Here is a 15,307-nt window from a genome sequence, read left to right on the forward strand (position 1 = left end):
GTAGTGACATAATTTTAGAAAGTTTGTTTAATGTATTAAAAATAAAAAAATGGAATTATCAAATTTCCACAAGTATTCAGAGCCTTTATTCGATACTTAGCTGAAGCCCCTTTGGCAATGATTCCAACCTGGAGTTGTCTTGGGTATAGTGTGACAAGCATCACACACCTGGATTTGGAGACATTCTGCCATCCTTCTCTGTCTGTTTGGATGGAGACAATCAGTCAGTCAGTCATTTTCCAACCCGCCATATCCTAACACAGGGTCACGGGGATCTGCTGGAGTTAATCCCAGCCAACACAGAGTGCAAGGCAGGAACAAACCCCGGACAGTGTGCCAGCCCACTGCAGGACACACACACACACACACGCACCACTAGGGACAATTTAGGATTGCCAGTGCACCTAACCTGCATGTCTTTGGACTATGGGAGGAAACCAGAGCACCCGGATGAAACCCATGCAGACACAGGGAGAACATGCAAACCCAGGTCTCTGTGCCCTTGAGACAATCAGTGGGCAGCAATTTTCAGGTCTCTCCTGAGATGTTTGAGCTTTGGCTGGGGCACTTAAGAACATTCCCTGTGTTGTCCCCAAGGCACTCCTATATTGTCTTTACTTTGTGCTTAGGGTCATAGTGCTGCTAGAAGATGAACTTTTGGCCCGGTCTGAGCCCCAGAGTGCTCTGGAACAGGTTTTCATTAAGGATATTTCTGTACTTGGTTCTGTTCATCTTTCCAATAACCCTGTCTAGCCTCCCAGTCCCTGCTGCTAAATAAATATCCCCTTCTGCTGCCACTACCCCACTTCACCTTTGGAATGCTGTTGTGCAAGTGATGAGCAGTGCTTGGTTTCCTCCAGATGTGATACTTAGAATTGAGGCCAAATGGGTCAATGTTGCACTCATCAGGCCAGATAATCTTGTTTCTCATAGTCTGAGAATCCTTTAGGCATCTTTTCGCAAAATACAGGCAAACTTTCATGTGTCAACTGGCCACCCTGCTGTAAAGCCCAGATTAGTGGAGTGTTACAGTGGTTGTTGTCCTAATGGAAGTTTCTCCCATCTCCATATAGATTATCTGGAGCTCAGCCAGTGTGACCTTTGGGGTTCTTGGTTAACTCCCTTGCCAAGGAAATTCTGTCCTGATTATTAGCTTGGCTGAGCATCCAGTTCTCGGAAGATTTTGTGGTTGTTTCAAACTTATTCCATTTAAGAATTGTGAAGGTCACAGTGCTCTTGGGAATCTTCAGTGCTCCAGAATTTTTTTTATTGCCTTCCCCAGATCTGTGCCTCAACACAATCCTCTCCCTAAGCCCTGTAGGTAATTCCTTCAATCTCATGGCTTGGTTGTTGTTCAACGGTGGGACCTTCTAAAGACAGGTGTGTCCCTGTCCTAATCCTGTCCCACCAACTGATTTGACCACAGATGGACTCCAAACAGGTGTAGAAACATCTGTCTCCACAATGATTAATAAAATGGGATTCATCTGCACCATATGTCAAGGCATAGGGTCTGAAAACTTGTCAATGTGATATTTTAGTTTATAATTTTAAACAAATTTGCAAAATTCCAAAAATCTCATTTTTTGTGTCATCATTCTGGGATAATGAGTGTTGTTTGATGAAGGCAAAATGACTTTAAATTATGAATGTGAAAAAGTGAAGGGATGTGAATACTTTTTGACACCTCTGTGATTTGGACAAATGGGTAGCCCAGTAACTCTGAGGTTAGAGCTACAGCTGCACTGATCCAGCATGACAGTGGTTAACTTGTCGCTCCTCTAATATGCAGTCTGATTTGCACCTAAAGCTCTTCTTTGAGGGCACCACAGTGGTTATGAATGAGTAGTTAATGTGACAGCAAGTAATACAGAAGATCAAAATTATGTGTTAACTCTCAGAGAACAAAATTTACATAAAAAAAGTCAGCTATTCCAGCACTTACTCGAGTACTCAATAAAACCCTTTTATCTGTGACAGTGTGTTCTTATGAAGAAGTTTAATTAAAAAAATGGCATCCTCTGTTGCACCACAATATATATATATATATATATATATATATATATATGTGTGTGAACTGTTTAGAAGACAGGACTTGATTTCCCACCATACACTGCATCAAGAATCCATTATATGCTGCATTCACATCCTGTAGGACAGGCAGGAAATTCACGTCTCTTAAATTGGAAATTTCATGTGAATGCCCAAAGATTTTGGAGGTCTGAGTTTGACAATTTGGAGGAAACAAAGCTACCTGAACCTACCAAGTTGTGACATAACACTGACCTTTCACTACAGTCAGTTGTACAGTATGAAATAAAAACTAGAACCTGGACTAAATTGTCAGTCAGTCAGTCATCTTCTAACCCGCTATATCCTAACTACAGGGTCATGGGGGGTCTGCTGGGGCCAATCCCAGCCAACACAGGGTGCAAGGCAGGAACAAACCCCGGGCAGGGCGCCAGCCCACCGCAGGGCACACACACACACACCAAGGACAAATTAGGATCGCCAGTGCATCTAATCTGCATGTGTTTGGACTGTGGGAGGAAACCCACACAGACACGGGGAGAACATGCAAACTCCATGCAGGGAGGACCCGACAAGCCAACCCGAGTCTCCTAACTGCAAGGCAGCAGTGCTATCCACCGTGCCACCGAGCCGACCAGACTAATTTGTATTTTGAGTAATGAAGTACACCTTTAATGTTCCATTTGCTCTTTATTTTCATGAACAGTTTATCTTTAATTGCTTTTTTGGAGACCCAAAATCGACAGAAACCTTACATTTGTTCCAGAAATATTTTGAACTAAACTCCCATCTCTCCCCCTACTTTAGTGTCAAGAAGTCTGCCTTCAGTTCAGAAGCTCAAACCCTCTTAAACATGCTTCTTGTTAATGCAGTACTCTGATTTTTCCTGAAGTATTTATTTAACAATATTTTAGTTAAAGTAGGCATGTGGTTTGCCCATTGTGACACTACGACTGGATGACTTGACGTGGATTATTTCGACGCCAGTAACATGACAATTTTTTCATGGGAATTTTTTAATTATTTGTTATTGTCCAGCATTGGTTGCCATATATTTCAATTCTGTGAGAAACTTCGTTATCTCCGATATGAGATTAAAACATGAAAGCAATATATAAACACAAAATTTGGGGTGGGTTATCATTGTAAAACTGTTCCACATATGTGAAAGAACAGTATATGATTTGCATTGTAGTTTTACTTATAACGACTAGTACATAGTGTATCCATTCATTAGTACAAATGCAGACTGTTGCGGAAAGTTTAAAACATTTGTTTTTTAATAATGTTTAACATGATACAGAAAGGTCTGACGTTTGTCATTTTTCTGAGTCAATTCTGAATTAATTCAGTTTGTTTCTTTTTGCAGCAGTCATGCCTCTTCCTGATACTATGTTCTGTGCCGAGCAGATTCACATCCCCCCGGAACTGCCAGATATTCTAAAGCAGTATACCAAAGCTGCTATACGGACACAGCCTCACGACATCATTCAGTGGTCTGCAGCGTAAGAATACTCTGTTGTTTGTTTTTGTTTTTTATTTGATAAGGTGTCTGGTCCACAAATATCAGACAATGCAGTTTTGTGGTGTTTTGTTACATCATACGGTTTTTCATCATTTTGATAATGTGTTGTAGTCATGCTTTGTTAGCTTTGTGCCCGTAGTATTTTCATAAAGGTGATGAAAATAGACACATTTTGAGGTATTTGTCTATCCATCCATTCATCTGTTTTCTTACTTGGTGGTCCAGGTCAAGATGGTAACGAACTGGTGCCAATTCCAACAGCACTGATGCAAGGTAGCAGCCTATTGTGGGTAGAAAGTTTGTCTGTCACATGGCACAGTACTGCACACATCCACACTTGGTCATATTAGACTTAATCCAACCCATGGTCACGGGGGTGGCCTGTATCAGTACCAGGCGCAAGGCAGGAACCACCTTTCTATGAGGCACTGCATGTAAGCATTTAGAAGCAATATAATTTGCTAAACATTATTTTATTACATAGCATCAATAGATATAAAAAGGTCACAAACAGGACAGGAAAACAAAGGAAGGAGTTCCAAGTCATTTACAGCGCTTTCAGAAAGTATTCAGACCCCTTCACATTTTATTATGTTGCAGCCTTGTGCTAAAATCATTTCATTTATATTCATTCTTTCCCTCGTGAAACAACACTCCGTATCCCTGAATGACAAAGCGATAACAGGATTTTAGAAATTTTTGCAAATTTATTAAAAATAAAACCTAGAATATTACATTGACACAAGTATTCGGACCCTTTGCTATGACACTTGAAATTTGGCTCACGTGCATCTCGTGTAGATGTTTCTACACATTGTTTGGAGGTCACCTGTGGTCATTTTAAGTGATTTGATATGATTAGTAAAGATACACACCTGTCTATGGAAGATATTTGTTATGAGACAGAGGTCTGTGGCAATCTGCAGTTTTTAAATAAGTAAATAAAAATGGAGCGATCAAGCTACAGAGGAGTGTAGATGTACTCGGTAGTGTGGCAGAGCAGCTCTAAGGTGTTGATGGGATTGATCATGCATTTTTGTGCAGACGCGTGTGGTTCAGATGATTCCCTCATTAGTGTTCTGCAGTCTGTAATAAGCACCATCGCACCCGCATCCCTAGAAGTATAAATAGGATCCTGAACAGGAAACCGTGGAGATAGAGCAACAAAAGACAAAATGCAGAGGTTTAAAGAGTGAGAAAGAAAGCCATATGAGAGTCAGGGTGCTGTTTGGATTTGATGCTGCTACAGGGAGAAGGCAGGCCATTGGGAAGTGACCCCAAGGTGAGTGAGCATATAGCGCTTGAGGGGCACGGTCACTCCTGCAAAGCACTCTCAGAGCAGGAGTGACCGATCACTCTAAATGGGCTTACGCAGATACAGAGGGATGGCGGTGGGAGAAAGGAGTAGGGCTTGCAAGGTCCCTGCAAGTGCCAAAAGAAAGTGACAAGGATATGAGATGCTGCTTGAGGTTGGTGCGGCCCAAGCTGAAGATAGGAATGATTGTGCCTGTCAGTTGACGTCTCCTCATGCTGAGAAGACCGTAAAAGGTAGAGCAAAGGACACATCACTTGTAGAGGGAGGTTGATCGTTTTACAAGAAGATCCTGTCTGTTGTAAATGCCTTCATGGAGGGCCTGGCAATCTGCTGGAGATGGATGGCAAACCTCAGCACCTGGTGATATCTGTGAATTGCAGACTTCATGCAAGTTGTATGCAAGGAATATGACAGCTTTAATATGCCTGCCATTGCTATGTCCCAAACATTATGGTGCCCTGAAATGGGGACACCATTTAGAAAAAGCGTTGCCATTTCTACGTGGTATGACAAATGTAAGCAAATACATGAAATGAAAGTCTGCAATGTGCACATTAATGATGTCTGAATTGTTTGATTTGTAATTTTTAACTGTGGAGCACAGGGATAAATTGAGGAAAAATGTATCTTTGTTCCAAACATTATGGACTGCACTGTACATACATACATACATATTGTGACCACTTACTGTACCTCATACCTGCAAATCCCACATACAGCTGCACTGGACACAAGTCCATCCATCTGTCGATTTTCTTAACCTGTTTACCCAGGGCAGGCTCACAAGGCAGCTGGAGCCAATCCCAGAAATCATTTGGAACATGGCAGGAACAACACCTGAACAGGATGCCAGTCTATCACAGGGTGAACACACACACACAAACATCCACACATACACACACTAAAGCCAGCTAACCTACCCAAGTCCTGGGTTCAAAACACTCTCTTTATTTTTCTTCTAACTTCAAACAGATGTCTGCTCCACAATTCACCACAGTTTAATGCAGCACCATTCTTTTCTTTCCTCTTCCTTTATTTTCTTTTCCTTCACTCTTTTCCAGGTCAGGTTTGTCCTCCTCCACTCTTGAGTCTAACTTGCCAAGGTGGTGCTGAAGGGATCCTTTTCAGCCCCCTAATAAGCACATCTTTGTCAGGTAAAACAGGGCAGCATCTCTCCAGGAGCTCTAAGGGCCCTAAGAGGGCTACAGCTCCCAGGCAGCCCTGAAGGTGTTCACATGGGGAGCTCAATTAGAGGGATCGCCCCAGAAGGCAGTCTCCCACAAACCTTCCTTTGGTTTGGCCCACTGTCACAATACATAACAGTGCAGTTTGGCAGACTGAAACACCACAGTCATTGTTTGTGTGGAGTTTACACCTGCTTCCAGTGTCTATGAGGAACTCCATCTCTTTAGAATGTGGGTGGCAAACTGGAGTATGTAAAACACAAAAGTGTGCTGTATAGTTTTAAACTGCCTGCAGTCATTATTGTACATGTTGTCAAGCCCTGCAGGCTCAGCAGCCCATAATTCTATTCATTCCTGTAAGCACATCAATTTATACAGATTGTTTGAATGAATTATAATGAATCCAGTAGTACATCATGGCATTAAAGACGCTCTCCAGTTTTTTAACGTGGTTACTTAATTATATGAAAGTATGCAAGCCTGAGGCTATTTGAGTGTATAGTGGCTTCAATTAACTCAGCACACAGATGAATTTGTGTTATTAAAACCGCTTTTCCTGGTTGGTCTGAGTCATTTGAACCAAAATAGTCTTAGTATGGAATTAATCAGAATTAGTTAAAAAATATTAAGACTGTGTTTAACAAAAAAGCAGAAACTTCAAGGAGCAATTCAGGGGTCATTTCAGAAGAATGTTATTAATCATATTTGTGTTTAAAGGAATAAGGAATGTGAACTTGTTCTTTACAGGTACTTTTCCGCCCTTTGTGCAGGGGAGACGCTTCCAGTCAAGGAAAGACTTGAATTGCCAGTAGCAACTCAGAAAAATGACACAGGGCTGACACCCGGCCTTCTGAAGATTTTGTTTAAGCAGGTATTATACACTGTTACGACCTACTCTAGATCTTTTTGTTAAACTCTACTTTAATTTGGTGCTGATGACTTCATTGAGTCCTGCTCTAATCACCCATCTATTGAGTTGCCCATTCTTAATAAACCACCTGGGTTGTGGGTGGGGTGTAGATTATAAAAAAAGCTTCTTTGGGTTTTAGGTTAGAGAGAGCGTGAGAGGAGAAGGACAGAGCAAGGGACGGAGAGTTAGGGTTGGAAGGCCTGGGTTTGGGTTTTTGTTTCTTATCTCTCTATTATAAAAAAAAATAACTGTGACAAGATGAGACTTTTTCCCGGGGACGAGACGTGATCTTTTGAAGAGAGGCCGAGACACTTTCACTTCCCTCGAGACGGACAAGTCACGTCATACTTACAACCTTGTGATACACATACAGAGCAGGTTAGAGATAATGGAAGTAGGAAAATTCGAAAGTCTCCAAAGAGAATCAAGATCACATTAGCGCAAACAATCTGAAAATTTTACTCGGGGAAATAACGAAAACAGTGAAAAGAGATCGAATATTCAGGTGCTGTACAGGCTTTTAAACGTTCGAAGCTCCGCACGAAATGCAGATCATGCAGCAGCAGCAAGCCAGCAGCTTCTTGAGCAAAGAGGAGGTGAAAAAGACACCTGTTACTTGTTTCCCAATGTATGACCAATTAAGAGGGATTTCGGAGGAGAGGCCACGTCTCCTTGGGGTGCGCTCAGCCACCCTCTTCACAACAGCGCCTACCGCTGGAGGGGTGGGGTTAGGCAAGCGAAATGCAGATCACGCGTGAGGGCAGCAGCAGCACCCCAGCAGATGCTCAAGCAAAGAGTAGTTAAAAAAATTTATTTGTTTCTTGTTGTATCACTGTTTAAGAGAGGTTTCAGAGAGGCGGCCGCTGGCAGGGGGGGAAAGGGGTTGGCAAGCAAAGTGAGCAGGAGGCAAAGCCCCGTAGTTGCTTATTAAAGAAATGTAAGCTAGCCATCTATGTGATAAATGTGGATAGTATGTATCTAGCTGTGTAAACTATGTGTAGCTAGATAGTTAAGTGTTCCTGTTTTGTGTAACTTTCTCCATATTTTGTGAGTTTTTTTTTCTTTTTGACAATAAACGGAGTCTGTTTTTATTTAGCTGGTTTAGTTTTTTTCTGTGTTTTGTCTCCTTCTCTCTCTCTCTCTCTACCTTGTGTGCAGCCTATTTATATACCCCTAGGCCTTATGATAGGCCGTAGTAACACTCATATGTCCAACTGTGTTGATTTTATTAGCTGATGATTAGTGTTGTTTACTACATTCTTAAGTACATCATTACAAGGACACTTGGCTGTTTGATCTGGAATAAAATCTTTGATTTTTAAGTTGAGGCAGACATTATAAACATTAGTAATAAATTAAAAATTGTGTGCTGATAGGTAAGGTTGTGTGAAATAGTAAGCACACCCCATGGCAATTATTGACTTTTTCAACATGTTTGAACAGGCAAACAGTAGGTGGTCTTAATGCAAAGCATGCCTACAGATAAATGTGATATACCTGAGTAAAAACAACAGGAAAATTAGCCTTTTCAGTCATTTATTCAACAAAAATATCAGTACATATAATACATATGGCTTCAAAGTTGCATAACTTCTCACCAATCTCTGACAGTGATCAGGTGAAATATTTAACCACCCCTTGCAAAATTTCTTCAGTTGGAAGATGTATGTGGGTTTTCTTGTACTACTCATTTCAAATCCCCCACAATACTTAAATGGGATTCAAATTAGGACTTTGACTCCATAACCCTCAATTTCTCATTTTTGAGCCGTTTGTTGTGGATTGGCTAGTGTGGTTTGGATCACTATAATGTAGAACTTTCAGACAGATGGCCTCACATTCTCCTCAAGCACACTTTGCTATGATGCAGAATTCACAGTTGACTCAATGACGGCAAGCTGCCCAACCATGACAGGCAGCAAAGCAACCCCATTCCATCGTATTATCACCTCCCTACTTCACAGATGGTATGAGGTTCTTCTCCTGAAATGCTGTCTTCAGTTTGTGTCAATCAGGTCTACTGTGTACTGTGACCAAACAACTCTTCGATTCATCTGTCCAGGGCACTTTGTTTCTGAAAGCCAGATTTTTGCCTAGATGTTCAGTGGCAAATTGTAGTCTTGCTGTAATGTTTTCGTGGACAGCAAAGGCTTTTTCCTGGTACACGTTGTGTGCAGGTCAAATTTGTGCAATCTCTTCTTTGATTGGAGATGCATGCACTTTGCCACCATCATTTGTAAGAGTTACCTGCAGATCCCACAATGGAACTTTGGGGTTCTTGGTGACTTCCTTTAGTATTAAATGGTCAGCTCTTGGGCTGAATTTGCTAGGTCGGCCAGTCTTGGACAAATTAGCAGTTGTTTGAAATCTGTACCACTTGTAGATGACTTTTATTACAGTAGAAAGATCTTTTTAAATCCTTTGCCAGACTTGTAGGCATCCGCAGCCATCTTTCTGAGCACCTTAGAGAGTTCTTTTGATATTGGCATGATGACACCACACACATCAACATCAGACCTGCAATATTTACAAATGAAATAAGTTAGGATCCATCTGCATACTCAGTAAGGAGGTTCTAACCTAATTCTAATTTTATGGATTTGAAGTGGTAATACATGTAATGGTGAACAGTGACAAATCTGCATTTTTATTAGTTCAGATCAGGGGTCCTCAATCACGTTCCTGGAGGGCCACAGTGGCTGCAGGTTTTTGCTCCAACCCAGTTGCTTAATCAGAAGTACTTATTGCTCAAGTAAGACTTCTGCTTCATATTCGTTGTCTCACTTGTTAAGATTTTCAACCCTTTTTGCTTATTTTTAGTTTTAAACAGCTGTATTGTCAGTTTTTAATTGCTCCTAATTAGCAATAACACGCAAATGACAAAAGACACCAGCATTTCTCCTTTTAGCTTGTTACCATTTACACCTGTGTGTGTATTTATCATGCACTATTGGGTTATATTTAAATACTTGGAAGGAAAGTTAAGAGAAAAAAGTGAAGGACTGAGAATTACTCATCCATTTCAGCCTTCAAATCATTTGGATGATATCCTTAGAAAGGGGAAGAAAATCTAGGATATGAGAATTACGTGACATAGCAGAGTTAAAGCACTAACAAGCTGTGGAATTAAATTATTGGCAAGAATTGCTTTCTAATTAAGCAACCGGGTTAGAACAAAAATCTGCAGCCCTCCAGGACTGTGACTGAGGACCCCTGGTTTAGATTATGAGAATGAATACACCATGTTAGTTTTATGTGTCATTTGTTTGCCTGTTCAGATATGTTGAAAAAATCAATAATTTCCATTGGGTGTACGTACTATTTCACATGAGTATATATAAGGAGAAAGTCATTAAAACCTCAAAATAGCAGTTTCTAATTTCTTAATGATGAACAGTGTTAATCAGCGAATTTCGGTAAAGTGTTATTTGCGGCAAATTTGCTGCTTTTGTGTTCACCCTTGTTCATTGAATTAATTATTGACAATTTGGTCAGTTTAGGACAGCTTTTTTTCCCAGTGCCCCATAATGGTTTGTAAGGCCAGTGTGACATCCCCTGGAGCTGTAACAGCCAACATTGGATGAAACCACCCCCCTGGTATATACTGTATAATGCTGATCATTTTCATTTCAGACTGTGTGGAATTTAGTTAGTGGTAGAACAGATAAGTAAGTAATGCAGGTTCTCAAAATGTTATTTTCATGAAACATATCTAACATAAATAATGTGTGATCGCTGCTTGTTGCCAAATGTGCAGGTCGATCTTCGAGTTCCATGTCAATATAAGAGAAGGAGACACGTTCCCTGTGCATGCTTAATTAGCCACTTGGAGATATAAAACAAACCTTGAAGGAGCCTGACACCCCCCCTCCTCAACACAGGAGACTGTAAAATAAAAATAACAAAATATTTATTACTATCTACAAAACGTTTCTATCTTTTTGATAGAAGAAAAAGTGCAAAGCATCAACACAGACAGTTTGGAGAGCCTTCAGCACGACTTCAAAAAATAGAATGAGTCAGCAGCTTCAGTCATGACACACCACTTTGAATTTTCTGACCTTAAAAGACCTACATATGTTTTCTGACTTTTGACTATGATTTCAGCATTTCTGCTTTGGTTTGACGGATTATATGATTGCGCATCTTCGACTACATTCTTTCTTCTTTGATTTCACTGAGGCACGGTAGTTGGCACAGCTGCCGTGCAGCTCGGGTCACCTTTTTGGCCATAATAATTGGTCCAGTATGGTTGACAGACGTTTTCCCTAGCCCTCAGGGACACTTTAAAGATGATTGCACCATTATAATCCAGTCATATCTAGTTCAGTGAGTCCTTCCCCGTTGACGTCAATGCATTTTGCAGAGTTTGGCAATATTTGCTAACACCTGCATGACTTCTCTGAACTCAAGGTGAAGCGAATACCATGGAGTTCTCTCGTCACTCATAATAAATGGGAATTTAATAACTACTAGAAATGAATGGTAAAAACCTAGAAGAGTACAATGAAATGTAGTAAAACAGAAGAAAAAAGAGCTGCACACTGAATTCTCACTCACCTCCCAAACACAGTCGTGCAGTATTTGTGATCATGTACCCACTGCATTCTCATTTTCCTGTCCTTGACCTGACTTGGTGTTCTGCTGCTGTAGCCCATCCTCTTCAAGGTTTAATGTGTTGGCCGTCAATTCAGGATTGCTCTTCAGCACACTGCAGCTGTAAAGAGCCACTGTTTGAGGATTGATGGCCTTTTTGTTTCACTTGAACTAATCTGGCTGTTCTCCTCTGACCTCTCTCATTTACAAGGTGTTTTTGACCACAGAAGTGTCACTCAGTGGAATTTTGTTTACTTCTCCATGAAGGGTAAACTCTAGAGTATATGATGTGGCACCAGCAATCATACCGTGGTCCACATCACTTAGGTCACACATCTTACCAATTTTAATGTTTGGTTGAACACCAGCTATACCTCTTGACCATGTCTGCATGCTGTATATACTAAGATGCAGCCACATGAATGACTGAATGGAGAAGCAGACTATTAACATTTTTGAACAGGTGTAACAAATAAAGTGGCCACTGAGTGGGTATGAACGCCAGAAGAGATGCTACTCTCTTGGGCCCTTGTGCAAGGCCCTTAACCTGCAATTGCTCCGTCCTGGGTATGAAGTTAATCTGCATCCAGCCCTGCAAGCAGGTCCTCCAACTTGCAGGGAAGACTTGGGGGTTGTGTGGCAGGATTGGTACTCCAGCCACTGTAAAAACCTCATACTGGTCCAGTGTGGTAAGGTGTCACCCACTGTACCCGGGTCTCAATCCAGGACAGCGTGTAGTGGGTGCAGCAATGTGCTCTCAGCACATGCTCCCAACCTCCTCCTCCTCCTCCTCCTCCTCCTCCCGAGTGCGTATAAACACTATATAAGACATCTCCTCTTTGAGATCTTGTGGGAGATAATTAAGATGTAGAAATCATTGTCCAGGGGTGGCACGGTGGCGCAGTGGTAGCGCTGCTGCCTCGCAGTTAGGAGACCCGGGTTTGCTTCCCGGGTCCTCCCTGCGTGGAGTTTGCATGTTCTCCCCGTGTTTGCGTGGGTTTCCTCCCACAGTCCAAAGACATGCCGGTTAGGTGTATTGGTGATTCTAAATTGGCCCTAGTGCGTGCTTGGTGTGTTTGTGTGTGTCCTGTGGTGGGTTGGCACCCTGCCCAGGATTGGTTCCTGCCTTGTGCCCTGTGTTGGCTGGGATTGGCTCCGGCAGACCCCCGTGACCCTGCGGATTCAGCGGGTTGGAAAATGGATGGATGAAATCATTGTCCATTATTTTCTTCTGCCTGTTGTTTGTTCTTCTTTTTTGTTTTCTTTTCAAAATAATATTTCAGCATTGCTAATCCATTCTGTGTTTATTCTAGCTTGGGTACAAAGGGACAGTAACACGCACAGAGCTGGAACAGAAATGGACAGATCTTTGTCTGCCAAGAGAGCAACTCAGACATTTGCTGATGCTTGGAGGTTTTCAGGAAAGCGTGGAATGGAGAAAGTTTTTTGCTCTTGGATGTAGTGCACTTGGTGGGGTATGTATATCGAACTACTAATATCAAATAAGAAAAAGCAAAATGGAATCTTTGAGAGAAAACTGAATAAATAATACCACAATAGTAAATGAGAGCCTTGATCAAACTATATTTAACACATGCTAGAGTTTGCTTTTTAGCCAGCCTACTTTAATACTTTTTTCTTTCCTGTCTCATTTCAGTATCTAGTTAGTCCGACAAATCAGTTGTAGCTGAGCGAGGGTGGTATGTGTGTAAATTTAGCTTTTCTTTTCCTGTTTCCTTCTACAATCTTTTACAATACAGTAAGGGAAGTAGCAGATTTTGAAACTACGTGGATGGATAATCACTCTTTGGCACATACTAAGCCAGCTGCTGGTGACATTTCCTGAAGGAAATAATGTGATTGTCATCCTAGCCAGTGTTTGCAGATAATTTGGACATCCATCTTTGTCAGCCTGATCATCCTCTTGGTACTCTGGTGCCCTTGATCATTTTTTTTTTAAATGTGTGTTATGTTCATTTAGAATGTCTAAACTATTATAAGTGAGTGTGTCAGAGTGTGCCCTGTGGTGGAGTTGTTTCATGTCCATGGCTGAATCCTGTTTTGCACCATGTAACAGTCAAGGTCCATGCAAACGCGGCAGAACTTAATAGCCATTTCTTTAAGTGAGACCACCACCTCCTCCAGTACAAGCATAATCCATCCTGACAAAGTTAAGTCAAACGCTCATTGAACATATTTTAATCAATTACATTGCTTCCTTCGAAAGGCAGCTCCCAAAAGTAAAGCATTTACTATATAACAAACACATAAAACACACTTCAAATTGTGCCTATACCAGTGTTCTTTGTCCTTTGTGTTATTTCTCCAACTTGTTACATTTAGGTATACAGTAAGGAGTCTTGATGATATTTATTATATGACATGGAAATATCCAACATAACAGCATTATCCTTTAACGCCGAACTGCTGGAAGCATTGTGCTACACTCTCCTCTTTCAGAACTGGACTGTTGAGAGTGTTTCACGTACATCATGTATTTAGCTGCTACAGTAGGTCACTTGTGCACCTCTTTAAAGGCAGAAGAGCAGTTGGTTATGGGCAGAGGAAACATAGAACTGATAATCCCTAATCAAGATTTGGGCCCAGAGTCTTCACGGTTCTCTCACAGTCTTTATTCCTCCAATTGGCCTCCTTTATATCGATAACATTGATAACAGTGAACCAATTGAACCCTCATTTTATTCAGTCCGGCTTCCAGCTGCTCTCAGTTGTTCACACTTATGCATTGACTGGCATTCTTTCTGCATCTGCTTAATTTAGGTAATCTGCAACATGCCAGTAAAAATCAATTATATTCTATGACCATGACTCCCATTTGTGTCATTGTGGAGCGGTGTAATGTGTTTTTTAAAAAACATATAATCTGCAGCATATATTCTGCAGGAAGATGGAGTATTGTGAGCATTTGTGCATTTTTTTCCATTTCCTACCAACTTTCCTGCCCTTCCCTGTATCCTGTTTCTTGTAACTGAGATGTATCTTGTTGGTCTCCGACATGTCTTTAGGATTTCAACTGAGATAGGTTAGGAGCCTGCACTGATACAGCGCATTGCTGCACCCACCACATGACGAACCAACTCTGGATCCCAGATTAGGACCCCAGTGTAGCCATGCAACGGGTGACACCTCAGCACCACACTAGTTCAGATGGAATGGTGGCTGAAGTGCCAGTTCTGCCATCAACCCCCAGGTTTTTCCTTGCAGATTGGAGGGCCTACGTGCGGGGCTGGATGCAGATTAACGTCATACTCCGGATGGAGCAATTGCAGGTTAAGGGCCTTGCTCAAGGGCCCAACGAAGTAGTCATTTTAGGCGTTTACAGGATTTGAACTGGCAACCTTCCGATTATCAGTGCAAATCTCTTATCTCGGAGCCACCACTCCGCCCAAGTGAGACAATTGCCATAATAATTGCCAAAGCAGGAATTGCAGTACCGGAACAACAATACACATCACACATCTAAATGATATGTCTGCATGTTTCAAGAAATGACTCTTTTCTTTTTCAGCTAGAGACTGTGGCCTGCAGGGGGAGCACAACTCCCCAAACCTGACACAGACAGACACAGGACAAAAGTTCAGCACACCCTTTTTTATTTTTCCATGGGAAAAGCACAGTTCACAAGTACAATAAACAGCACCTTAACACAGCACTTTCTTTCCTTCACTCTTCTAGTCTTTTGCTTTGTCTCCCTCTATCTCTGTCTGTCTCCACTCCTACCAGCA

At 41.6% G+C, this 15,307-nt stretch overlaps 1 protein-coding gene across 7 annotated transcripts in view; it reads left to right on the top strand.

Annotated features, from left to right (window-relative positions):
• Nucleotides 1–15,307, top strand: part of ropn1l (rhophilin associated tail protein 1-like) — a 44,468-nt gene that overhangs the window by 9,962 nt on the left and 19,199 nt on the right. For 6 of the 7 annotated variants that reach the window (XR_005633911.1, XM_039754387.1, XM_039754383.1 and 3 more), the window contains exons 4-6: nt 3,401–3,536; nt 6,803–6,926; nt 12,875–13,036. Coding sequence is in view for 6 of the 7 variants with exons in the window: in XM_039754387.1 (XP_039610321.1) it covers nt 3,406–3,536; nt 6,803–6,926; nt 12,875–13,036 (417 nt within the window). In the remaining variant the exon portion in view is untranslated. The remainder of the gene's footprint in view (nt 1–3,400; nt 3,537–6,802; nt 6,927–12,874; nt 13,037–15,307) is intronic. The other variant, XM_039754389.1, reaches the window with a different exon arrangement.

Source organism: Polypterus senegalus, chromosome 5 (assembly GCF_016835505.1).
Source record: "Polypterus senegalus isolate Bchr_013 chromosome 5, ASM1683550v1, whole genome shotgun sequence".
In the NCBI taxonomy this organism is placed as follows: Eukaryota; Metazoa; Chordata; class Cladistia; order Polypteriformes; family Polypteridae; genus Polypterus; species Polypterus senegalus.